Source organism: Sycon ciliatum, chromosome 10, assembly GCF_964019385.1.
Source record: "Sycon ciliatum chromosome 10, ocSycCili1.1, whole genome shotgun sequence".
Taxonomy (NCBI): Eukaryota; Metazoa; Porifera; class Calcarea; order Leucosolenida; family Sycettidae; genus Sycon; species Sycon ciliatum.
The window spans coordinates 23,542,533-23,570,441 of record NC_088652.1 but is presented as its reverse complement, the minus strand read 5'-3'; the positions used below and the strand labels follow the sequence as shown (position 1 = coordinate 23,570,441).

General features: G+C 51.1%; 1 protein-coding gene across 1 annotated transcript in view; it reads left to right on the top strand.

The window, feature by feature from the left end:
* The window catches only part of LOC135826019 (location of vulva defective 1-like), a gene marked incomplete in the record, with an annotated part of 37,984 nt that extends 16,479 nt beyond the window's left edge, over positions 1-21,505 (top strand). The window contains 9 exon segments of the mRNA XM_065338651.1: positions 1-245; positions 2,883-3,072; positions 4,910-5,079; positions 11,202-11,373; positions 12,626-12,768; positions 15,219-15,429; positions 16,009-16,175; positions 17,808-18,015; positions 18,152-21,505. Coding sequence (XP_065194723.1) covers positions 1-245; positions 2,883-3,072; positions 4,910-5,079; positions 11,202-11,373; positions 12,626-12,768; positions 15,219-15,429; positions 16,009-16,175; positions 17,808-18,015; positions 18,152-20,492 — 3,847 coding nt within the window.
* Positions 21,506-27,909: the final 6,404 nt, after the last annotated feature.

The window sequence follows — 27,909 nt, the reverse complement described above, 5'->3', positions numbered from 1 at the left end:
CAGCAACAGCGCTAATTTCTCCACCAGCAGTATCAGTAATGGGACGTCGAAGACAGGACTGCGAAGCGACGCTCTGAGCACCACCACCACCAACCCAGCCACCAACACCGTCACCATCAGCAGCAGTAGCAGCATCACCGAGGGCAGCACCTCATTGTCGCATCTCACACCGAGCGTTTCACTAGCGAAACCTATTACGGACAGTAGCAGCGACAGTAATGCCACCCAGCCGCCACTTATTGCGAGTAAGCAGCCGGTCTGTCTTGTCTTTTGTATTTCTCGTACTTGTGTGCTCCTGTGTGTGTGTGTGTGTGTGTGTGTGTGTGTGGGGGGTGTGTGTGTGTGAGTGTGTGTGTGTGTGTGTGTGTGTGTGTGTGTGTGTGAGTGTGTGTGTGTGTGTGCGCGCGCGCGCGCGCGCGTGCACGTGTGTGTGCACATGTGTTTTTTATGTGTGCTTGTGTGTGTGTGTGTGTGCACGTATGTGTCACGTGTGTGTGTGTGTGTGTGTATGTTTCCGGAGCCCTCAAAGCTCCTGTCTTTGATAACCAGACCCTGTCGCTTCGCAGCAAGAGGCGTGTCTATGAGGCTGTCGTCCTCACGACCCTCTTGTGTGGTGCGGAGACGTGGACCACCAAGGCAGGCCACCTCCAGAAGCTAAACACGTTTCACCATCAATGTGTTCGGTCCATTGTGGGTATCGGTCGTCGTCAACAGTGGGATGATCGGATCTCAACGGCCACATTAGCAGCTACATTCGGTGTTGACCCTGATATCACCCTCATCATCCGTCACCACCGGCTTCGTTGGCTGGGTCACTCCGGCAGGATGGACGACTCACGCGCCCCGAAGCAATTGCTGTAGGGATGTCAGCGAACGCACTGCGCAGGCCTCTGCGCATGCATTGCGTCATCGATTTTTTGAACGTGATCGCGGCCGACAGAGAAAACATGGCCGCGGTCTGTTTGCACCGCTGGGAGTCGTAAAAATTACTGTTCTTCTGTCCCCGCGACCATTCAAATCATACGCGATACTCGAGGACCCACGTACTCACCACGTTCTCCCCGGTCAATTTCTCTGAAAGTTTGCACATCGTGAAACACCAGTATGAGAGGTGTTCAGGCCAATTTTCAAGGAATTTCCCTGGTTGGATCGTTCCAAAATCGGACTTGCATTTCTCGCTCGCGGCCATTTCTTGCGCGATGGAAGCGCCCTGCCCTGGTGAGTAACCAGCTTCGCGCTTGGTAGAGAGTTGCTGCAATCAGCTCCCTGATGTCTTCGCTGCCATTGTCAGAAGCGATGGACCATGAATTTGTTTGAGAGTCTCTGGATGCTACTATTCCTCAGCCTAGTTTTCAGCCATTCCGTGCATCTTCTTCGCACGATTTATTTTGCAAAAAAAATGAAAGTGTTCATGAGTTTTCTTGTCTGCCGCGCGTAGATGGGCCAGGCTGACCTGCGCAGATGGGCTGCGCAGTGCGTTCGCTGATATCCCTAATTGCTGTTCGGCGAGCTGCCTGCCCCCCGTCCTCGTCACGGCCCAAAGAAGAGGTGGCGAGATGTGGTGTCGACTGACCTGGCGGACCTCGGCGTGACCACCTGGCTTGAGAGTTGCCAAGATCGTCCCGGCTGGAGACGAGTTGCGAGTAGCACTCCACCGCCACGGCCCGCTCCTGATCCTCTTCTATGTGTCTGTGGACGCCCATTTCGTCGACCAGGAGACCTGAAACGACATGCCAAGTTCTGCGCTCGTGTTCTCACTTGAACTTTCCGACATTCGCTATCATTGCGTACGCAATGGGCAAGATCAAGGTCAAGGTCAAGGTGTGTGTGAGTGTGTGTGTGTGTGTGTGTGCGTGCGCGCGTGCACGTGTGTGTGTGCGCGCGCGCGTGCACGTGTGTGTGCACATGTGTTTGTGTATGTGTGCTTGTGTGTGTGTGTGTGTGTGTGTGTGTGTGCCTCTGTGTGTGCCTCTGTGTGTGCCTCTGTGTGTGTGTGCTTGTGTGTGTGTGGGGGGGGGGGGGGAGGGGGGGGGGGGGGGGGGGGAGGTGCGTGCATGCATGCATGTGTATGTGTGTGTGCCCGTATCCGGGCAGGTTAAGACCGGGCAGCGCCAGTAATTAGGAGTTGCCAGCAACTCAGCACACACATATACTCAATGCATGAAAGTAAACACGTTTTTACGCCTATCAGTAGAATATTGCGGCCACTCTCTATTGAAACGTCCAGGTTTGTGACTCCTGATGGGTAAGAAGGGTGCCTAGTAGACGAGAGTTGCCAGATCGAGTGACCGGCGCCCTCAGCGCGTACAGAACGTTGCATGCAGTTCACAGTCATGTTGATCCGGTGCTACCGCTTACCCACGTCCCGCGACTGCATGGCCAGCGCCCTGGGGCCGCTAGACGTGCAACCGGATTTCCATGTCCATGGCAGTACCAAGCTCCTCATGCACACCGCCCTGAACGCTACAGCGGCGGCAACTGAAACCCAACCCCAGATGGGTGCGCCCACGTTGCAAGAACTCAGCACGCGCTTGTAACACTGGCAAATAGAGACCACTAGAATCAGTTCGAAAATCCTCTTGTACGGGGCAAAGCAAATGTGCTTACATATGACACAATATCTCAATACAAAAAATTGATCAAAATGACAACTTAATGCCAAGAATCTGAAGAAAAAACTCAATCCTGTGTTGCCATAATGGGAGCTGAAACCCAACACAAATCTAAAAACATGGCAAGTACAGACAGCTGGCAGTCACGCAGCAACAAAAATCACCGAACGTAAGCACCAACAATGTGTGAGAATCAGTGCTGCACTCCAGCTCGGATATCAGGGGTCGGATTTCAGTTGTCCCACTGTTCTTTGGCTTTGTTCTCCTCAGGTTCCCGGCACATTCTCTATGACGAGCTACGTCTAATGGGCCCAAGTGTCAAGGAAGGCTGGGTGATGATGAAGGTCAACGGTTGGTGGAACGCACTCTGTAATCGCGGTTGGAATCAGTATGCTGCAGACCTAGTGTGTCATGCATTGGGATTTCAGCATGGATCGGAGTCACTGGGCTCTCATACCATGTGAGTTCTATTATAGGGATCAATTCCTCTCTCTTCTCTCTCTCTCTCTCTCTCTCTCTCTCTCTCTCTCTCTCTCTCTCTCTCTCTCTCTCTCTCTCTCTCTCTCTCTCTCTCTCTCTCTCTCTCTCTCTCTCTTTCTTTCTCTCGATTTATCTATCTATCTATCTCACCCTCGCTCTCTTTTTCTTCCTTCTCCTGGCAACAACTGCAATAAGCTGCGACCTCGGCACATGCACGATTCACTATCTTTTTGGTATTTGCGACTTCCTATGCGGTTGATATACGATCCACGTGCATAGCACAATGCACATGCACCCGGAGTGGAAAACTGTGCTCCAATTTTTTTGTTCGTCGCACGTCGCGAAAGTCGAACTTTGGCCAACTTCTGCAACAGTAGCCTTGCGACTGCTGGCGACAGTACACGACACGGCATGTACTTGTCGTAAGTGTCTAATGTCGCATGGCGCGTTGAAAGTGATGTTAGCTTTGGTCTACTTTCACACAAGATGACGTAAATGTGGAGTTCCTCTTCGACGCTACCAAGAGTACATGAAAACCAGAGTGTGCAGCTTGGGGCATTTTCTACTATGGGTGTCTGTCACGGCGGAATTCCGTGATTACACCATATTTGGCGCAGATTTGAGGCGGGAAGTGGTGTAGTGCGTACAACTGAGCTGCAGTTGTGCAGAAAGAGACCTGTTTGATTCCTGCTTGTACGCACTACATCACTAAAATGATGTAATCACGGAATTCCGCCATGACAGCAACCCATCCGAGCTGCACACTCTTTTTTCATGCACTCTTGACGCTACCCATTCCAGCTGTCCAATGGGATGACCTATGTATACTGCAAAGTACCGTTGATCAGCCCCCCTCTCTAATTTCCGCCCCCTGTCGAATTTCTGTCTGCTTGAAACGACGTCGGCGTATACAACGAAGTACGATGTTGAACCGACGCATGTACTGCTGTACACAATGCGCGCGAGTGCAGGACGAAAGTGTGCACAATCCAGCATGCCAGGCCTGATCTTCTGCTTTGTTGTACATCGTACCGCACTTGAACGACTTGATCTAATCGCCGCCCCTGCTGAAACCCCAGCCGGGAAGCGACACAGAGTGTGCGTGTGTGTGTGGGGGGGGGGGGGGGAGGATCTACGGTACTTTATGGTCATCTTCCCGCCACTTGGTGTTCCTTTACTACAGAGCGTTTCAAAAGACCTCTTTTGCGCAACCTAAGAATCAACCGATTTTCGCAGCCTTTTCGTGGCTGCCTGATCCGTCGAACACTAGGGAACTTCGTTATGCGTAACCCCTCTATTGGCAGACGGGCAAGGATGTGGGCAAGTACAGGACATCAATCAATGCACCGGTGCGGTATTGAGCCCAGTTGAAACATGAAATCCAGCTGGGAAGGCTGGGCAAGTAGTAGTAAAAAGTTGAGAGGCAGTAGTCTAGGCGGGTACCTTCGGACATACTGTGGTTACAACCCAGTGGCAAATCAGACACCAATAATCCCTGAATGCGGAGCCTGGCTTCCTCTGGCTATTACACATTTAAAACCACACCCACCAGAATGCACAAAACCAGTATGAAGTGGGAAGTGGTGCGCATTCCGCGCACAGAAACCCCGGAGTCGTAGCCGTGATTTGCCTTGAAAATTCTGAATCCTTTGATCGTGTGTGTGCGTGTGTGTGCGTGTCTGTGTGTGTGTGCGCGTGTGTGCATGCATGCATGCGTATGTATATCACTGTGCGTATGTGCATGCATGCGTGCGTCCGTCTGTCCACGTGTCTACATGTCTGTGCACGTTGGATGTGTACGTGCCCACTCTCCACAGGGACTCTGACCTTATAAGGTACTCACCAGAATATCACGGCATAATCTGCCCGAGCACTGCACGCCAGCTCACTGACTGCCTGGAGCCGGCAGGCAGCTCCGACTACTGCACCGCGCCAAAGAATCACAACAAAGCAAGCGTCTGCTGCAACGTCACCGGCTCAAATTCACGTAAGCTGTTTGTTTTTTTATTTAGCTTTATTTTACTTCACCATAGGCAGAGGCAAAACCTGTCTTCTCACTGGGCGAATTGCCACAGTTCTCACAAAATGATGAAGATAGGGTCGTCGGCGAACTAACGATGTCTTTTCAGATACAAGCATTTTGTAATTTGTAGCGAGGGGGTTCAAGTGCTCTTTGCTTCAAGAGTGATTCAAAACACAGTGAAACCTGTCTTTGCAGACCGCTCAAGGGACCTTGAAGAATGTGGTCGTCGTGTACTGGTGGCATTCTACTGGAAATAGTATCCCTTGATCCTTACAGCTCTGGGGGTTTGCAAATGTTGAGGTTCGTTTCATAGGTTTCAAAAAATCACCACCCCATTGTTGAATACCGCATTTTCCGCACTTTAAAAAAAGTGAAACACCAGTAATTCACCCAAATTTAACTCGGATACTGAGCCAATAAATATAATAGGCGAAGGACTAAATGGACCGTCACTTAATTTTTGCCGACTACCCGCCAAAAAAATCTTTTCGTTTCACGTGTCAGACACGTCCGTGAGCGCGTACGACTCGCGCTACCTTTCACGTCAAGCAATCTGTTCACGCCACATGCCATGGCTGGATAGCTCGTACATGCAAACATGATTGAAGACTTGCAAAATTGATTTTTACAAGTCCAGGTGCTAGGCCTAGGCCTATAGTATAGGCAGTGCTAATGGCTACTTTGTAATGGCAGCTGACTTTATTTTCGGAGAAACACTACTCATTGTAGTAAAAAGTTACAATGAATAGCGATATCATCTAGGAAGGATCGCTACCCTAACGCGAAGGAAAGGCCTTGCGCGGCTGCTCTACGAAGTGTTGAAGAAAGACTCAAAGTTAGTTGGTGGACGAACAACTCGCTGGTGTCGGAAAACTTGGCCCCCAACGATGGTGTTTGGTGAATCATCAAGCATAATGTCTTGTACTAGTGTTCACCGAGGAAGGAGAACGCTCTAGCCGCTGCTGTTGTCAGTTTCATCCACGTTGGGCGTTAGCTGCAATTTACTTCACACAGCGTTGTATTGTCCGCGAGCGCAAACTTCATTATCAGCAGTAACTGTTACTCTTCATCCTACATGTAGATTTGGAGTATACACGGCCTTGTCACGACAGCGACAGCTCTACAGAGTGTTCAAGTGAGAAACATTAATTTCAATTGTTAGTGGACGAATAAATGGCTGGTTCCGAAAAACGCGGCCTGCACCGATGGTGTTTTGTGGATCATCAAACAGGGTGACCAGCAGTGTTCACCGAGGAAGGAGAATGCACTCACCACCACTGTCGTCCGATTCATCGAAGTGGGCGTTAGCTGCGCTGCGCCTATTGTGTTTTAGTATTCCATGGACGCACACTAGCGTTCTCAGCGATTGTGGAGCCACAACATATCTTCATGCGGCGTTGCACTGTCCAAGAGCAGGAACGTCAGCAGTGACCCATCATCATACATGTAGATTTGGAGTATACACACCATGCGCCAATGGGCCTTGGCACAACAGCGGCAGCTCTACGGCTTACATGTACTCCAGTTATTACACCGTGCATGCACTGAGTCTGTGCAGTACTGTGCATCCATAGGTGTCTGTTTGCGGTAGCGCAAGGTGACACGCAAGGTTGATATATTGTGTTGTCCGCTGCTATTCGAAGCTCTCGGAGTCGGAAGCGTTACCTCTGTTTCCCCTGTTCCTCCCTGCGCGGAGTCTGTAGTTCTGGCTTGCAGTCGCTGTTACATGCATGTTGGCAGTTGGATGTGTTTTGGTTTTCAGTTGTCTTTATTCTAGCAGTTGTTGCACTTCCTACATTCCGTAGTTATCTGCGGTTGGTGTTCGAGAGAGCAAACTGTGTTCTTCTCCAGAGTGGAGTAAACCATTCGCTTGTGTCTGAGGAAAACCCTGTGTGTTGACGAAGTGGGTTGACTTGGCTGTAGAGTGAAAGTACCACATGGTCACATGGTCCACAAAATCTTAGAACTAACTTAGGGTCTTCTGGCGTATGGCATATGTGAGCAGCATGAGAGTGAAGTAAAAGACTATTAGCTCAAACATTCAGTCTTTCAAGAGTAGGTGTTTCATCACGGAATAGGTTCTGCAGTCCACTTACACACTGCAACAATGGACCAGCAGTGTCCAGCATACAATAGTCATGTGAATATGTACCGTATGCATACTCACAGCTGCAAGGCCAGCGCCCCGTGGCTGCTTGACTTCTCAATCGATATAAATATTCACAACAGTAAGACTCTGTGATCAATCAGAGCTGTGCTTCGAAGTAGTCACAAATGCCCCATGATCAGTCACAGAACTAAACTTGGCAACCAGTCACAGCTTCCACGGTGCCCCAAGACCAGTCACCAGAGATGACCGTAGTAAATCTGCAGGGAGTTTCATAATCTGTTCATTGCAGAGTCCACTATCCTATAATTCAAGAGGGGGGTAGCGTTCCTGCGGATGCGGAAAACTTGGCTGGAACCCGAGTGTCACGTGAACCCTGATTTTTAAGACTTTTATTATTTGTTTTACGATGAGCCTATTATATGCGATACAGGCTCAAAACACACTTTTCGTCTAGTTGGCATATCAGGGATATAGGGCGGAGCAGCTAATATCGGCCCAATTATGACACGCGAGTAATAGTGAAATACGATTGGCGTATTGTGCTGGAGTGACTGCGGTGATGTAAAGCTAAAATCAAGCAGTCAGTTTGCCCTTAGCATGGCCTTGTCATGACCTTGCGAGGAGAGTCATTGGGCCCGACGGGTAGGTAAAGCCAACTTCCACATGAAGTTTGCGGATGGCCGACATGTAGACATGGACAGAGCGGGGCTGAAAAGTTCTAAACAACTCGGCAGCAAAATAACACAAAAAGTAAAAAAGTCATCACCTGGCAATGGATTCCAGGCATGCCCTTGACAGAACTGGAAGTAACGGGTATCGGCGGAAAAATATTTCCGGCTGGTGCCAGTGCTGCTAGCTGCAGCACGGAGTCCGTCAACTGAGAGTTGGCAAGACTGGCTGATCTGGCTCAGCTGCTGCTTCCGGAGCCCTCGATGGTTCAAACACCATCGGCGCAGGCCACGTTTTTTGGCACCGACGATTTGTTCGTCCACCAAAAGTCGAAACAAATGTTTCTCACTTGAACACTCCGTAGAGCTGCCGCTGTTGTGCCAAGGCCCATTGGCGCATGGTGTGTATACTCCAAATCTACATGTATGATGATGGGTCACTGCTGACGTTCCTGCTCTTGGACAGTGCAACGCCGCATGAAGATATGCTGTGGCTCCACAATCGCTGAGAACGCTAGTGTGCGTCCATGGAATACTAAAACACAATAGGCGCAGCGCAGCTAACGCCCACTTCGATGAATCGGACGACAGTGGTGGTGAGTGCATTCTCCTTCCTCGGTGAACACTGCTGGTCACCCTGTTTGATGATCCACAAAACACCATCGGTGCAGGCCGCGTTTTTCGGAACCAGCCATTTATTCGTCCACCAACAATTGAAATTAATATTTTTCACTTGAACACTCTGTAGAGCTGTCGTGACAAGGCCGTGTATACTCCAAATCTACACGTAGGATGAAGAGTAACAGTTACTGCTGATAATGAAGTTTGCGCTCGTGGACAATACAACGCTGTGTGAAGTAAATTGTGGCTCCACAATCGCTCTGAATGGTAATGTGTGTCCATGGAATACTAAAACACAATAGGCACGGTGCAGCTAACGCCCAACGTGGATGAAACGGACAACAGCACCGGCTAGAGCGTTCTCCTTCCTCGGTGAACACTGCTACAAGACAATGCTTGGTGATTCACCAAACACCATCGTTGGGGGCCAAGTTTTCCGACACCAGCGAGTTGTTCGTCCACCAACTAACTTTGAGTCTTTCTTCAACACTTCGTAGAGCAGCCGCGCAAGGCCTTTCCTTCGCGTTAGGGTAGCGATCCTTCCTAGATGATATCGCTATTCATTGTTACTTTTTACTATACAATGAGTAGTGTTTCTCCGAAAATAAAGTCAGCTGCCATTACAAAGTAGCCATTAGTACTGCCTAGGCCTAGCGCCTGGACTTGTAAAAATTATTTTGCAAGTCTTCAATCATGTTTGCATGTACGCGCTATCCAGCCATGGCGCATGGCATGTGGCGTGAACGTTGCTTGACGTGAAAGGTAGCGCGAGTCGTGAGTCGAGTCGTACGCGCTCGCTGAGTCGCGGACGTGTCTGACACGTGAAACGAAAAGATTTTTTTGGCGGGTAATCGGCAAAAATTAAGTGATGGTCCCTTTAGTCCTTCGCATATAATAGACCCTTTGCGCAATAAGCGAGAGGGGTCGAGCCGGGGCATGCTGAGCACGCGCTGCACACTTGGCATGCAACCAGCATGCATGGTTTGCTGCAGGACGTGATCAAGTTTCCTGTGACAGGCTGTGTTTTCACGGTCCCGACGCGATGTTCATGTATGTACTCCCCAGCCTTTTTTTCATTTTGAAGTTTTTTAGTTCTGAAGGAAGAAGTTCCGAAATGCTTTCCAAGGACCACTGTTGGGTTCTTGTTTGCACCAACCGTCATCCCTAACGTTAGTCTAAGGAACCCACTTGTCTTTCCATGCGTTCCCTGGTGGTGCTGCCATTCCACACTCTGGAATCCTGGCTATCTGGCGAGAAGAGGGCTGCAGTGCTGCGATATCGTTTACAGTGTTGTGCTCGGAACACTTTGTCCATGACGACTTTCATCCTTGCTTTTGTGAAGATATGGAACGCCCTGCCAAGAGACTCTGGAGCTTGAGAAAAAGGCATGACCCATCCCTGTCTTCGCTATTGGAATATCGACTGCTTGCTGGCGCTGCTCGAGCTGCTGTTGTTGAAGTGGAGAGAGACGCAGCCTCATCACTCAGGTGTGCGGAGAAAGTCATCTGAGTTCGAGCTGTGGCTCTGTGCACGATATGACAGGCTTTCACATTATGCATGTGACATAGCCACCAAAGTAAAACTAATGGACACTATCCACGGGCTTGTTCACTAGTACTACTCCATCAGCTCCCTCTTCACTGTCGTCGGCGGCTTGCCCCTGCGTTGGAGATGAGCAAGCATGGTGTGGCACTCACTCTGGGAAACAGAGGTTCATCACTCATCCACTGGGACGCATGACATGTTGGGCATGATGAATGTACACTCGAGGAAGTGGTGCCCTTCTTAGGTCTAGGAGCATCAGGGTTCTGCATAGAGAAGTGTTCTCTACATCGACAGAGGGGAGAAGGTAGAGAAAATAAAAATAAATTTCAATCTACAGTAATCCGAAATATCCACCGATCCAACAACGCCTTCTTTTTCCAGACAGATACGCGCCCTCATTCAGCAGAAAACTGTTCAGTTCCTTACACAACCGATCTTCATTTGACAGTTCGTCCACGGGCTCCACAGCCATCGATGGCATACCACTCGACACTCTCTCCTCAATCTCCAAAATGGAAAAATTCAGTGTTCCACCATGCTCAACAACTGATACTCAGCACAAAAATCGAAGAGGATGCCCCGTCTCGGGTCACGTGACCGTTATTGTGCAAAGGGTCTATTAAAATAGAAGTCAGCAACATGCCAGCAACATGTCAGTTTTGTGCCCTGTTATCGCACTTTCTGACTACTTATTATCTTGTTACAGTCGTGGATAGTTGCTTCACAACTCGTTTCCATGTGATTTCTTCTATTTTAATTCACCCAAAGTCAGTCTTGCACTACGATGGCCAAATCAACGGTGGTATTAAATAGGGCAGATATCTATATTTCATGACAAAGAAATCTGGGTGCAGCGTATACTCTGAAAGTACGGTTGCTGTAGTGGAATAATGACATTGTGAACATTTGCGTGCTCTTGTGTGTTTGTGTTTGCATGTGTGTTTGTGCGTGCATGTGTGTGTGTGTGTGTGTGTGTGCATGTGTGTGTGTGTGTGCATGTGGGTGTGTTTGTGCATGTGTGTGTGTGTGTGTGTGTGTGTGTGTGTGTGTGCGCGTGCGTGTGTGTGTGAATGTGGGTGTGTGTTCGCACATGCCTGTATGTGTGCGCGTGCGGGTGTGTGTTCACACGTGTACACGTGCAGTACGCTTATCCCATCACAGGCATGGCATCCCATCGATCTCGAATCCGCCTCTCTACTTCTGCCTGCAAGCGTTCAATGAGTTCCACGCCAGCTTGCTGTGTAGAGAGCTAGGGCTGACTGGGGGCAGACTCACCGAGAAAGGATTCTCACCATCTCTCCTCACCTCGCCAATGTATGTATAACCCATTGCTCCGTTTTCTAAAAGCGTCTTGCCATGCCAAATGGAACGTTCTGGTGCAAACTGCCGACCTCACCCCACGCAAGTGTGCCATTGTGAACCCTCTAGTATTTACATGTTGAATGGCATGAAAAAACACAAAAATCGACAAATGAGTAGCCCCCTTTGGCTAGAACCCTGCCGTACTTGTCAATCCTGATGAGGACCAAGGACTTACGTACTGGTTGATTTTCTGTTTCTCTCCCAAATTCAGTCCGTAGACAGTGGTTCACGGGTGCATAGTGGTTCACGGGTGCATCACCTCATGTGTTAGCACAGTACACGCTCCCTGCTGTTAGCGTAGGTCTCACACTCGGACCTCATGATTCGCAGGCATGCCCACAATCAGTCACCAAAGTGCTGGTGGCATATTCCTGTACACACGCCTCCCTGCAATTGAAACAGTGTTTTGGTGATTGACTTACGATTGCGCTCGGTGAAATCCAACCGAGAGTGCATACCTAACGCCCTCAACTTGCACGGCTCTTGACGACCTGGAAGTTGCACAAATGCGGCTGTACGTACACATACACACATACAATGACGTACTTCGACTGAATTAATGGAAACTGGTCCAGGGCCGCAGGGCGCCATCTTTGCACTTTTGGTCGCATTTCACCGAGCACAACTGTACTTGATGAATTTGCTGCAATGTGGCTTAGGGGTCGGCCATAAATATCGAAAGTTTTTTTCATAAAACAAAATAATTTCGTTATGGGGTGGGAGGGGGTTAAGCAATTTCGTTTCAGAAAACATTGATATAATGTGCATGGCGGCCGTAGGAGCAGTGGCACACTTGCGGCTTTTGTTGTATAATTATGCATGTATGTGTCAACGTTTTTTTACGTTCTGAGGGGCAGGGAGGGAGGTGTTGGGTCTAAACTAAAATAATTCGTTTGGTGAAAAAAAAAGATATTTACGGACGACCCCTTACGCCTGATTCATACTTCGTTTCGCGTACGGGAAACGCGTCGCATCGCGAAAAAGTTGATCTGAGCTCAACTATTCCGCGTACGGGAAAGCCATCGCGCGACGGTCGCGCGGTGACTTTCCCGTACGCGACGTGAAGTATGAATCGGGCTTTACGCACCGCTGTTACCAACTTGACTGGTAGTGGTAGTGCTGCATCATAGATTTCATTGTCCGTGTTGTCCCCGTGTTGTCCCCGCGTGTTGTCCCCCGTGTGTTCTGCTGCCCGTGCACACAGTCAGACGCACGCCATTGGGATTGTGTCATGCCCGAACACGGCGCGAGTGCTGAACGAGTGCATGACGGCCACCCTGGACACGACCCAGTGCGCCTACTTTCCCAACATTGTCTGCAATGAGGAGAGTACGGCAAAGCCGATTGGTGAGTGGGACTTTTAGCATAAGCATGTCACTGGTATTCATATATTATGTTCTCTTTTTTTTAAAGAAGAGGCTGGTGCGACTTTGGCAATACGAGGGGAATTGTACGTTGTTTCTCCCTGCATGCAAGTTCGCGCTATTCCTGCCGACTTGAATTCTCACTTGACTGACTCGCGACTGCCATCCAGAGCACACGAGAAGTCCATCGAACCGTCCACTCGGTAAACCTGCAAGAAAGCACCACTCCCTCACCACTCTCTCTCTCTCTATCTTTATTGTACTGTACCATGTCATTGGTTGTTGCTATAGTATCTGCTTTAACGGGCACCTCTTACCCCACCACCTGCTGAGGCGCAGAATCTTGTTGTGTATTTAATCTTGAGGATGCGGCACACCGTTGGACTGTTCACATGGCTCTTCACTAGCATAGGCCATACGTTGAATGCCGTTGTTTGTCCAGTCGACCTACCCTTATAACGATAACCTCTATAACGATATTCCCCTTATACCAATATTCTTCTGCCAAACCAAATCACTCCATTGACTTGTGTATACAATGCCTTACCTCTATAACAATATTTGCTATAACGATATTACCCCTATAACGATATAAAATGGGCTGACCAATCGACATTTTCCATTTTATAACAATATCTAGCAGGGAATATGTAGAGCCCACTATCCAGGTAGGGCAAGCTTCACTTGATAAGTCGCTGGGACACGACGAAATGCAATGGGGGCACCAGTGGTCACCTTGCTGTGTACATAATGTGCATGTACGACAGTTTTTATGCTATGAATAGTGTAGTCTTCACACCCATGGACCCAGCTACATTGCATGCTTTGCATTCTATTCTCCATGTCACTAACACTTATTCACACTTACAGACACAGCTCTCCACTTGGCTCCTTCCCTTTCTACCAACACACTTCACCATTGCTGCTGGTAACCACACTTCTCGTGCTTTCCCTTCACATCGCACTAACACATATTCACACTTAAAGACACAGCTCTCCACTGGTCTCTTTCGCTCCTTCCCATTCTACCAACACCCTTCACCATTGCTGCTACCCTCCACACATACACAGATTTCCAGCACTACCGCACCACACAGCATATATACTCGTTTCAGTTTTTGTTGGCTTTAGTTGAATGTTTTTTTTTCACCCTGAAGAGGGGCCATGCCCGAAAATTTGTTGCATTCCATTTATATCTAATATTATTTGTTTTTTTTGGAAGTGAAGTGAACGTATGCAGCGAAGAGACCGTAGTTGGAGAGTTTGAAGTGAGGTACCCTATAAAGAGTGTAAAAAATGAACAAAATCCATGTATTATGACGTATGTGTATGAAATGAACCAGTTACCCCCATAACAATATTACCCTTATAGCAATATTTCTTGGTCTGACACAAATATCGTTACATGGGTAGGTCGACTGTATTGTATTTTATTATTTTACTCGGGCGTTCCCCGCAGACCCTAAAGTCTTCTTACAGGGTGCCCAAGATGAATGAATTTGTTAAGTTCCTGGCGAAATGAATTGGGGATATGATTTGTGCGAATGGATCCGGGAAGCGCGTTAAAGCGGTCAGTGCCGAGGAATAAAATAGATTTGTATCCAGCTTGAGTTTGCACAATGGGTAAAGAAAGGGAGCCCGTTTGGGCGAGGTCAGAGTGGAGCTCAGTTGCCTGTTGCGGATTCTGAATTTCTGAGCAGTTTTGAGAGAACTTTCGACGGTGCTATTCCAAATATTACCCCATCACCAGTCGAAGTGCAGACCCTGGGCGTTTATGAAATCTTGAGGATGTGGCACGCCGTCAGGCTGTTCACATGGTCCTTTGCTAGTTTAGCATAGGTCCTACGTTGAATGCTGATCTTGGTAATGTCAGAGTGGAGCTCGGTTGCCAGTTTCGTTCTATGTCAGGGACTTTGTGCTTTCTGAATTTCTGAGCAATTTCGAAGGCAAAAATTGTGAAATCCCAAGAGACGATTTTCAGTGCTTTGCGTTCCGAAAGTTGGGTTCGACTTTTTCTTACAAGGCCTTCCATGCGACATAGACTCCAGATTAGGCGAGGCCAGAACTGCGGCTGTCTCTTCAAATCTCACAGAGCCTGTAACAAAAGGCTTTAGTACCAGATAAACCCGGTGTTTGGACGTTGAATGGAGCTGTCTCATTGATATCGGATTCTTGTGTCCAACCTACATTTTCTTCTGCTGATCAATAAATCTACAATACTCTTCAATATGTCTCCAGATTCCACGCACAACTTGACAGTATTCCTGCCACCTGTTTATAAAATAAATTCACGGTTCGCGTGAGACTCGGCTGGAAGCCAAGTTTTTCGCATCCGCCGTGGGAACGCCACCACCCTCTAGGATCAAAGGATTACCTGTTTATGCATAGTTCTAATCTTCTAATTCCGTTCTCCGGCTCTTCTTTGCTCTCAAGGCACAATGGGATTACTAAACAGCGATGCTGCAGCTCCAAACACCGAAATGAGCTATGGCCGCCTGCTCCTGACCATTGAGGGCATCAGCGGTACTGTGTGTGCGCCGTCCGCGAACTACTCCTGGTCAATGGCGAGTGCCAACATTGCTTGCGTACAGCTGGGTTACAAGGACGGTGCACACACCTGGACACGGGCGAGAGATGATCCCAGGTACGATACACGGGAATGACAACACAGTTTGTTGTTGTTGGTGGTGGTGGTGCTGCTGCTGCTGCTGCTGCTTCTGCTGTTGTTGTTGTTGTTGTTGTTGTTGTTGTTGTTGTTGTTGTTGTTGTTGTTGTTGTTGTTGTTGTTGTTGTTGCTGCTGTTGTTGTTGTTGCTGTTGTTGTTGTTGTTTCCAATCTTTATTCTCACGATAGCCAGTGGCCAATAAGAGATAATAGTGTAAGAAAGGAGAAAGAGTGAGGTTGTTGTTGTTGTTTGTTTGTTTGTTTGTTTAGAGTCGAAGAACAAACAGGCAAATTTGCCTAAGTGTGCTAGCATGTGTCTGGAGTATGTGTTGTGGGGGGTTTCCGGGAAAACAATTGGCATGACATCTGACCTGCAGCACGTGGCTTGAAGCTGTGTTTTAGAGCAGACACAGGCACACAATATGAGGTGTATTTTTTCAGCTGCAGGTGGTCTTGTCCACTTCAAAGGTTGGGCATTCTTGATCTCCATGTTCCTGAAACCCCAAGTGACTCAGGGTCCATTCTCTCGTTGTCCTTTCCACTGCATTACTCTACATAGATTTCCATCAGATGACCTGAAGGTCTATCGCACGTACCAGAATATCCTGTGCGAAGGTACGGAGCGCAGCCTGTTCCGATGCCACTTCCAGCCGTTTGCCAGCGACGTGGACTGCGACCATGGCGATGACGTCATACTGCACTGTCGCATACGGCCATCACAGCCAGGTCAGTGCTGCGTATTGAGTCTGATTATAGAGTGGTTTCACATCCTGGTCATGTGACTCAATTTGTGCATGAAGTGATCATGGCATGTGGACAGTGGAACCAACATGGCCGACATCATGTGACCCATAGATGCAGGGATGTCATGTATGGTCATGTGACCCATAGATGCAGGGTTTTGTTGGTTATTTTGCGAGCCCGAATCCCGCGGGGGGACTCGAACTCTTTTTGTCACTTTGAGATACACATGCTTGTACCAGCCAGCCAGCAAGACAACAACAAACAACTGGTTGAGTGGAGTTGGAACCAACATGGCTGTCCCCTGTATGGTCATGTGATAGATGTGAAACCACTCTAGTGATCTCTGTTGTGTGTTTGTGTACTCGACTCAGCGGAAGAGTCTTGCCTATATCGTCATACCGCAACGTCACCATGTTCAGATGATCCTGTGGTTTCTTTTGTTGTTGGAAAAATCGGCTCCACCTGTTTGAGAGGGGTGAACATGATGTCACGCTATCTTTTTCTATCATAGAACTGCAGTTGGAGTCACTTTAATACAGAATGGCCGGAAGCAGTTTTTGATTGGTCCGGTAGTATTGCGGCCTTTCATACAGTTTGTGTATGATATGCTGGGTACACATGCCCTCCACAGTACTACAGTCCATTCATTGGAAACTGGCACCCTAACTTTTTGGTGTCTCTCTCACATAGTTGTAGATATCGTGAAAACAACAGTACATCCTGCATTGTGTGACCCGTGCAATTACTCCTTGCCACATTTGAGGCCAGAAAAGTCCAAGAACAGAGAAATAGAAATTCAGCCAGGTTTTACAAAATTAGGGCAGGTATGCCACGGCAAAATGTATGGAGAAGCAGATCCCAAACCCAGATTTTTGAGAGTTAAAGTGGGTTTTTGATCCTCAATTCGGCCCAAATCCGACTTTCGAAAGCCAGCGGGCCAGTTTCCGATGAATGGACTGTAAACACGTGTTGGTGGCCAAAATGTTGGTCCGGTGATAACCTGACCAAACAGACCGGTTCCGACGAGCCTAACATAGTACTGTAAAGCGTGAAATTTTTGCGGCGTTTTTAGTTCGCGTTTTCAGAATCCGGACAAAACTTATCGATTGCTTATCGATTATTATCGATTTTAAAAACCATTTTGCATCAACTACAATCAATTTTGAAACTTCAAAGAGAACAAAAATATTGGAAACATCGACCGTCGCACAGGCACAAACTGATTCTGAAGGCTACTTGTCCAGAACAGTGAGTTCCGTGAAGCAACTGGAACGAAAGTTCGCGGGTACGAATCAGTGCGCGGTGCAGAGAAAAGAGCCGCGTGTCACACAATAGATCTAGAGTACTCTAGATCTATTGTGTGACACGCGGCTCTTTTCTCTGCACGTGCATCGACTCGTACTCTGGTACATGTGCTGCACGCAGTGGAGTCATGTAGACACACTGCACCTGCCGGATATTTCGTCGTACCATATAGTATGTCGTACGAAAATGCTGTAGCGAATAGAAAAATCGTAATCGACTAGATTTTTTCGACTAATTAATCGACTAAACCACATAATCCTTTCACCCCTAGCGTTATGTAACGCTATTGCTCTCCCCACTCCTCTGCAGGTGATCCTGGAACCGGGTCATCGGAACGTCCGACAAACTCTTCCTCATTGCTGCCAGCGTTCTATCAAGTAGCTCTGCCTATCGTTATCAGCTCAGTGGTACTGGTTGCTTGTGCCACCGTGATGGTACTGCATTCGCGGAGGAAAACTGAAGTTGTCAGCAGCCTGGGTGACAGCAGCTTGACTGATCGCAGCAGATCAGGAATCAGGTATGATGCTAATGCTGCTGCAGCTGTTGTTGTTGTTGTTGTTGTTGTTGTTGTTGTTGTTGTTGTTGTATTCCGGAAAATACGATATTAACCTTACTTGGTTCTTGTTTTTGTTTGTGTGCGTGCGTGTCCTCAGCTCCAGCAGCAGTCCGGCCAGCCACATTGAACTCAGTGCAGACGAGGCCCTGGCCCCACCTAAGCACCGCGGCTCTTGGGTGAGGAGTATGGTGGGCCACCTGAACAGCATCGGCTCCAGCTCCAACTCGTCCACCGGCGGCACCACATCGCCGGTTCAAGGTCCCGTCTACGCCATGGTCACGCACGGCAGCAAGAAGCCCGGGCACAGCGGCAACCGGCCGAGCGAGTCGCGCACCGAGCAGACGTCGCTGTCGCCGAGCTCCACGTGCGCCACCGTGTACTCCATTGACATGCTACAGCATCCGGCCCTGCACTCGGCCGTGTGCGGTGCTCTGGTGCCCGACCTTGCCACGCTGGCCTGCATCGAGGACGTGACGGACGATGCCACCACTGCCGCCACAGCAGCCGCACACCAGCAGCAGCAGCAGCAGCACAGGCAGCACTCGGCGCGCGCCAGGACCAACAGCCGCTGCGCAGTGCGCGAGCGCTGCGCGTCACTGCCGTCTCACTTCCACCGTCCGTCCACTCCGCACCCGCGCAAGGACAGGACGAGAACTGACTTCGAGTGGCCCAGTCCAGGCGCTGATGCCACCGCGGATGGGAGAGATGGTCGTCCAAAGCGCGCCGTTAGAAATAGCAGCGGTGGCTCTGGCGGCGGTATGTTTGCTACTGTTGCTGCTGTCGGCACTGCTTCGAGTGGCGTTGGTGCCGCTAGCGTTGGCACGACTACTGCCAATGGTGGTGTTGGTGGTGGTAGTGGTGGCGTTGCTGTAACCACCAGTAGTCGCAGGAGCACCGGTTACGCCGTCTGCAGCAGGAACGGGAGTACCAGCGCTGCTGCCACCACCGCCAACGGAGGTGCGTGTGCGGGCAGCGGCAGTTTTTCCAATCCAGCCACCGGTAACGGTGGTGGTGGTGGGGGTATGAATAGTGGCTCGGCGGCTGACTCTCCCAATCCGCACTTCTCACAGCTGATCCGGACGTACAGTCAGTCAGCGGAGAACCGTTCCATACACAGCGAGACCATCGTGTACCGACGTGCGGTGTCGCCCAAGCTGCCTCGTAGACCTCTGAGCTGCCGAGCGTATCCTCACCAATACCAGCCACATCAGCAATCACACCACCACAACCAGCATCAGCAGCAGCTTAACTTCCCCGTTCACATGCACGGAAGCAGCTCTGCTATCGACGTGGGCGGTGCAGGCTGCCGGCCTTGGTCGTCCATCGGGTCAATAGTATCTGCCGGGACCCAGTCACGAGACGGCTACCGGGTTAAGTCGCAGTCATCGCAGCCGCCGGAAGCGTTCAACGGCGAGGAAGACGGCACGGGACCGCCTGCCTATCAGGAGCGCGTCTCGCAGTTTGCCAGTGCCCGCGATATGACCCTGATGTCATTCAGCACCCTGCCGTGCGACGACAACCAGGACGTGTATTACTCGCCGGTGGTGTCGGAGAACGAGATTGACCCGCGCTTCCAGCAGCGCGAGACGTCCACGGACAGCTCCATTGGCATGCACGCCAACGTGTTCTTCGGCCCCGCGTCCTCGGCGAGCTCCTCCACGCACAACATCGCGCCCGGCTCCGTGCCGCGCGTGGAGAGCAACCCGCTGCTGAGCACCTTCCTGCAGAAGCACGTCTACGAGAATCGCATGTACGTGAACACGGTGGGCAGCGCCGCGGGAAGCATGTGCGGCGTGGCATCCATCGCCAGCAGCAACGACCTTGACATTGGTCAGCGTGTTTCGCCGCCGGCGCCGATGGGCAACGACATGGTGCGGATGAGCACGATGACCGACATGGTGGATATACCGGCGCTCGTCTTGCCCACAAACGAGTACCTGCAGTCGAGTTACGACGACGGCGGCGTCACCCCGCCCGTCTACTCACCCGAGCCCGTGACCAGTGGGGGTGCCAGTGCCGCTGCTGCTGCTGCCAACGACAGCGTGGCGATGGGTCTGCAGCGGTGCTTCCAGAGCCCGCGCTCCGTCCTGTCCACCGCCACCTACATGCTGCATAATAGCCCACGGCCTGGCGAGTCGTCGTCCTCCAGCGAGGGTGGAGTGAGCTTGGATGGCGAGGTGTGCATTCCGCCGAGCTACTCGCATGCCCGCGGCCTTGGCCACACAGGCTCGCCGCGCCTTTCCCAGCCGAGATCGGAAGCCAGGTCCAGCAATAATGCGACCGAGGAGCGTCGCAGCAGTGCACATGCACCTCGCTTCCCGGTGCTTCTGACGTGCCCCCACACCGAGGGTCTGGAAACGACGCAGGAAATACAGCCGACGGCATCGTTTCACAGCGGTCGGCTGCCGTTCTGGCCGGACATGGAGAGCGAGATTTAGCGCAAGGAGCTCCAGAGAATTGCTACCTGTCCGACATGCAATGGCGCCCTTCGATGCCAACACACACCCATCGTCGCATACCCGATGGAAAATGCACCGATCACCAAGCTGGAGCACCCATCACCACCCATACTTTAGACCACAGCGGAAAGCCAGCATGCTCACCCCAACTGAGACATCTTTCCGGCACACCATGTTTGAAATCCTCCTGGGGAGCGAGCTACGCACTTCTCCGGTGCTCTTGATGTCTGGATGGCTTCCATCATTCGACCAATGGTCACATCGACACGTTTAGCTGCTGGGCCAATCCCACAGATGCAACACACCATATGCCTGAGCTCCTAGTCAATCCCACCAATGCAACACACTATATGGCTGAGCTCCGAGCTCAGCCCACCCACAATGGCTATATCCCATGCTACAACAGCACAGTGATGTATTGGCAGTCCGGCTGCCTACACTGCTGTTAGCCATCACGGGGTTGGTGCAACAAGCAAGCAGCTGGTCTGACTTCCCCCCCACGAGCAGGACAAGAACACGGAATTTGAAGGAAAATGGACGGATTGGAATTTCAACTGTTCCCGCGCTGATTCGGGCAAGACACATCATGCTGCACTCCCGAATATCCAAACTCACTCACGCGTATGACCAATGGTGCAATGGCCCGGAAAGGGCACCTGTGTTGAAATACGTCATTTGGATCTCACCAAGCGTGACTTCGTCCACTGGGAATGTGCCGACACTTCTGCGAATCAGCTTGCAGGTAATTGCCCTGTGTAGCTCTGAAACACTCTCACCCCCTCTTCTCCCCCACCCCAGACACGTGCACACACAAGCTTGCACACGAATACATACCCGCGTTCATGCATATATGCATACCTATACACACACGCACACATGCACAATTGAATCAGTTATGAAAGAGTCATGAACCAAACATGCCCGAACGCATCCCGAGATCTACCCAGCACACATCCACCGCCGCCGTCATCATCACCCCTACCCCGTCCACCCTACCCCCTACCCCGTTCACCCTCCCCCCTCCCTCCCCCCCCCCCTGCACACCAGAAGATGACACACCGGTTGCTGAGAAAACACACCATTGCTGCATTTCTGATGTCACAACTCAAGTGCTACCCAGTATCCACCACAACTGTTGCACCTCCCTAATGGCCCGAAGTCTTTAAACTCCGCTACGGCCAGTGACGACACAATGCGTCGTCTCAAAGCCGTCGACTGCTCGCCGTAGTGTCGGCAGCCCGGCACTTTCTCTACCCCATGATGTTTAGAGCGGCGAGAATCTGTGTCGGGCCACAGTAGCTCTCGCTGCGTACGCTGTGCAAGACACGGCGTTAAGAAAAGGCGTGCCGGGTTATTCCCGGCGCACACGCGGCTGCATTCGCTGCTGCATGTTCACGTGGACACACACAGGCGCAAGATAGGCTTTGCAGCCGTGCGCCATCCGCAGACACTCCACACATTGCTGGCAAAGCACAGCACAGCACCTACGTAAAACACTACACATCTACTTCTCCGAGGAAGTAGTGAACCTGACATTCATTTCAATTACAGTTTTGGCCGCTTGTTTCGCGACTGGAGTGGCTAAGCGTTCCGCATTATTTATCTTTGAGCCATGGGCTTGCTGCTGTTGTATTTTTTAAAAGTTGTTCCCTCTTCAACCTTCATGCTCGCATGCTTTATCTATTTGCTTCCGTGTGTTTATGTATGTGTGTGTGTGTGTGTGTGTGTATGTGTGTGTGTATGTGTGTGTGTGTATGTGTGTGTGTGTGTGTGTGTGTGTGTGTGTGTGTGTGTGTGTGTGTGTGTGTGTGTGTGTGTGTGTTTCTGTACGACTAGCCCATCACACCACGTGGTTGGCCTACGAACTAATTTAGTCTCTTCTGCTGTCTTTTGTGGTTTTTTAAAAATATTTTTTTATGTCTTATTTTTATACGTTATAAAAAGCTCATTTAACTGACCTACTTCTACCAGCGTTTTCTATGTACTCATACAGCAGTTTACACAATCGGCATGTCTATCCTGCCCCAGTGGCATTGAATATGTGGGTCACCACTGTTGCATCGGTACACCCCCCTACAGGTACATTGCCTCCAAATTCTGTCCATTCTTCCAGGATGAGCCGATCATAGTTACACTCAAAGCCTCCTGCCATCTGACCACCCTCACTGCCCACTGCATTGCGCCCCTCCCCCGACAAACCTTGCCTGACACCCACCCCCCCCCCCCCTACTGCTCTTTTCTCGGCCTTTCAAGATTCTTTCCCCACTTGCTGCTGCCCTGGCTGTCACTTCGTTTCTCCGCACACCCTGCTACTGGTAGATAATAGCAATGAGAGCATTCCCTCGTTTCACCCACCCACCGTGTTGACCCGTGATAACCCTCAAGCCTGATTCCCAGTCCACTGTCCTGCACCTCGTCATCTCTCATCTGCCCCCGTCCCCTCAATTTTCTCCGTCCAGTACAACGTATTTCCCCGGCACTATTCTCCCTTGGCTAGTCCTTCCCTTCAACAGACGTTCTCTTGCTCGCGTAACGACTATACCAGTTTGATGCATGTTTGACCGTTACAGGTCTGCTAGTCATACATTCTATTGCTATCGCTACCACACATTTGAATCGCAATATCCTTCACTATAATTTTCAATTATGATCCCTAGCTAATGGTACATTCGTACATGTCATTCAGGCTCAGAATAAACATGGTTAGCATTTTACCGTTCACGCTAACTTCGACCGTTGGCCTGTACTGTTTTTTGTGTGTTTTCAAGACATGGTTAGCATTTCGGTTTTTGACGCAACGAGCGACTCGTGACGTAACCCGAGTCGAAATCTTACCGATCCGTTCTCCCACTGAACAGAGCTTTCGAAGCGATACCACACCGACGGTATTTCGGGTGTTGGGTGCGAGTACCGTTGGATTTAGCGTGAACGGTAACATGCTAACCATGACTCCATGTCTACTGTTTCCCGGCCGGCACTGCCTGCCGGATTGGGCCTGCGATCGGCGCATGTGAATGCTTTACGTCCTGGTATCGGCGGCTGACCCTTGTATTGTCTCGGGCGAGGGACGGCGATCGTGGCCCTTTCGAATACTGTACAGTACCCGTAGACACGTTAGGATTTCTCCCGGCTGTCTGCCGATCTGGCGATTGTCCTTTGAGCTCCCGCCAAACACTTTCGTGGTTGTGTGCGTGTCTGTGTGTCAATTCCCGACGATTATGGCCACACACGTCTTTCTTCTCTTTCTCATTCTCCTAGCTCATCTTTCATTCTCCTGGGTGGTTACCAACAGCCATGCGCCAGTGCATGCTGGAGTATGTGGTAGTGGTGGTGGTTTGTGTGTGTGTGTGTGTGTGTGTCTCCTTGTACTCGTGGGGGACGGTTTGCCTTTTTCGAGCTCCAGTTTTCTCTGGCCAAAACCTTTCAGTAAACTCTCTCCAGGCCAGAGGCGGTCCTCTCCAGGCCAGAGGCGGCCCTCTCCGGGCCGCCTCAAGGCCAGCAAAGCGCTTTCGACGAGGGGACCGACACAGCTAAAGGACGGGACGGCGTTTGATGCCGTCACCTTTGACTGCGCCCTTCATCGCCACTCGCAGAGGTTTGACAAGCCCCCGAGCGGATTCCATCACGCGCCATGAAATTTGTTGAAGAGAGGAGAGAGAGAAGGAGACACCATCTGTTGCGCTTTGGATTGCTGGAATGTCAGATCCCTGGTGGAGCGAGACGGAGCCATTGAGATGGCAAGCGTTTCTGGCCGAGTAGTTGAAAACAAAAAAATAAATCGTGTTGTGGCGGAACTACGGAGATTTGATATCGCCGCAGCAGGCCTGCAGGAGACTCACTGGTTTGGACAGGAAAGCTACGTCGTGGACGGTTTCACTATCCTCAGCTCATCCTCGTGCGGCAAGACGACCGCCATCTATGCACCGACGTGGCCGTCATCCGGAGTGCTGAATGCGGCAGCGACCACCAACTGCTATATATGGCTCTGCAGCTTCCATCGCGGGGCGCAGAGCAAGGATAGTGTCCGGCGCCGGTTTGAGGTTGCACAGCTAAAGGACCGTCGCAAGTCTTCCCCTGAAGATCCTACGCCTACCGATATCTACCAGGCAATGATCAAGGAGGAGATCGACCGCAACTGGCTCGAGAATGCCAACATTAGTGAGAAATGGTCCTCTATCAAGTCCACCCTTGACACTGCTGCATCCACAGCCCTTGGATTTTCAAAACGGCGTCAGCCGGACTGGTTCCAGGAAGCCCTGCTAAACATCCAACACCTACTGGACATGCGGAATGCGACCTACGAGGATTGGCTTCGCCGTGTCCAGCAGCGAGACACTCCGTTTCATCAGGAGTTTAAGGTAGCCCGCTCGAACGCACGCGCAGCAATCGATACGGCCAGAGTGGACTGGATCAAATCTAAAGCTCAGGCGGCCACCGACGCCCATTTCAATGGCGCTGTCGTGTGGAAATGTATCCATGACCTCCAGTCTGCTGGGCGCGGCCTTCAACCACTACGGACAGCAGGGATCGTTGACGAGAACGGAAATATGTGCACGTCACCGCGTGAGCAGGGACAGCGCTGGGGAAGGCACTTCTCTGGAGTGCTCAACGTCATGAGCACTTGGACACCGAACGCACTGAATGGTATCCCTCAACTACCGCTTGCCGAAGACCTCGCTGAACCTCCCACGCTGCGCGAAGTGTGCCGCGCCGTTGCTCGCTTGAAGAATGGCAAGGCTGCTGGAGCCTCGGGCGTCTTGCCGGAGATGGTGAAGGCAGGGGGTGAGTCGCTGAACAACAAGCTTGTGGAGCTATTCGGAGATGTGTGGCGTGCCGGCCAAGTGCCGCAGGAGTGGGTAGACGCTACCCTGGTGCCAATTCCGAAGAAAGGGGACCTGACCCGATGCGACAACTGGCGTGGCATCGCGCTGCTCGATGTTGTCGGCAAGGTCCTGGCGAGTCTCATTCAGACGAGACTCCAGGGCCTGGCCAGCAGCTTCCTCCCGGAATCACAATGCGGCTTTCGGCGAGGCAGATCCTGCACGGACATGGTGTTCAGCGTACGTCAGCTGCTCGAGAAGACCATCGAGCATACAGCCAAGGGTTTCTTCGTCTTCATTGACCTGAAGAAGGCCTACGACTCCGTGCCCTGTGAGTGCCTCTGGCAGGTGCTCTCCCGTGCTGGTGTCCCTCCCCCATGCTTGCAGTAATCCGGTCTTACCACCATGAGATGTCTGCAGTATTGCGCGTGAATGGCACAGACGTGGATCCGTTTAGCGTCACCAACGGCTTGCGGCAAGGCTGCACTATGGCTCCTGTCCTCTTCAACATCTTCATGTGGGCAGTAGTCACCAAGTGGCAACAGAGGATCAGAGGTATTCCTGGCGTTGGTTTCGAGTTCAGCTTCCCCTATGGTGAGGGTCAACTATATCGCAAGGCACGCCGGCCTGACACCGCTGCCTCCGCACTAGAGGCACTGTTCGCGAACGATTCCTCCCTGTTTGCAACATCGCGTGCTGGTGCTGAGATTACCTTGGACCTGTTCAACTCGACCGCTTCGGAGTTCGGCCTCACCGTGAGCGCGACCAAAACAAAGTTCTTGGTTGCGGGAGCTGGCGTCACGGCTGCGGACCAGGCGCCCATACAACTTGCCGGTGTGGACATTGAGTGTGTGCCGGAGTTCAAGTACCTGGGGTGTATCATCCACTGTGGCGGCCGATCTTCGCAGGATATCAGCGCTCAGGTGGCAAGTGCGTCCCGGGCTTGTGGTGCTCTGCAGCAATCTGTTTTCAGGAACAAGAACTTAGATCTTCTTATTAAACGCTGTGTGTTTAATGCTTGTGTCCTGTCTCTGCTCCTGTATGGGTCCGAGTGCTGGACGCCGCTGAAGCAGGACCTCCGTCGCATGTCTGTTTTCCACATGCGATGCGTGCGGTCAATATTGGGTATCACACGCCATCGTTGCTGGGATGACCACATATCCAACAGCCAGCTGCTTGAGTGGTGGGGTGACTCTGAAACCATCGTCACCAAGGTTCAGCATCGGCGCCTCGAGTGGCTAGGCCATGTCGCCCGCATGGACGACGTGCGATTGCCCAAACAGTTGCTGTTCGGCACCCTGCCATCTCGTCGCCCAGCACATGGCCCACGTCGGCGGTGGAAAGACTGCGCTGTAAAGGACCTCCGTTCACGAGACCTTGAAGCGGACTGGTACAGAGTGGCCTGTGACTCTCGCCCAGACTGGAGGTTGGCTTACACCTCGGACGCCGCGGATTCCCTCGTACCGGCACCGGTGACTTGTTTCACATGCGCCCGGCACTTCGCACGTCAGGGTGACCTCGCTAGGCACAAGTGCACGGCTGAACGGGAGAAGCCGGTTTCGGAGCAGAGCGGTGCATGTCAGTGCCCTCGGTGTCATCGTTGGTTCCGGAGCCGCGGAGGCTTGGCTGTGCATCGTTGCTCCGCTTCTACCTCGTGCCCAGTACCGACCGAACCAGCTGCTGTTGTCACTGGTGACACAACCGCTCGGAGGTGCTGCAATGCTCACTGTGGCACCTGCAATCGTTGTTTCCGCTCAACCCAGGGACGCAACTGCCATCGCTGTTCAACGCACTGCCACCGACCAACGGCCAGAGAACGGGACAAGTTCCCGCATATGTGTATCTGCTCTCGCCGGTTCCGACTAGTCTCGCATCTGGAGCGCCATCGGGTGGCGTGCTCTTTCTCTCTCTCTGCTGCCCCTCCGGGGCCCACGTGACCCTAGTGGTAGTGGCTCTACAAGACAGGACAGGTGTGTGTGTGTGTGTGTGTGGAAAAAAGAAAAACGGGAAAAACGGGAAAAAGCCACTTCAATCAGATGTGTGGTGTAGACCAGGCTAAAATTAGTGCCGGTTAATTCATCAGCCTTGCAAGCTGTTGAATGGTGTAATCCCAGCACAAGCTGCTATGTGTGACATAGCTGTTCCGGCTATCATCGCTTCTGCGATGCATGTGCATGTCTGAGTCTGAGTGTGTCTGCCATGTACATATGTACCTGCATTGTAGTTCGGTTGGTGGGTACACTTATGCCAGATAGTGTTGGGTCTGTTGCCAAAGGCAAAGGGCTTGGCTCCATGCTTGAAGGCAGGGAGTAGTACAATATTGTACTACTCCCTGCCTGAAGGTGTAGTGTTGTACCAAGAGTATATACTCTTGGTACAACACTTCATGAAGTACCTGCCACCTTTGTTGGTTCCAGGGTTCATAATACTTTCTACTTGAAGTATCCATACCGGTGCCTGTTAACCATGGACTGCTTCTGACTAGGGTAACTCTTGTGTAATCAATGACAATGGTGCTAGTGAAGCTTACATGAGATGCACTCTGATTTAGCCACCTACACTGGTAGCAAGTATTA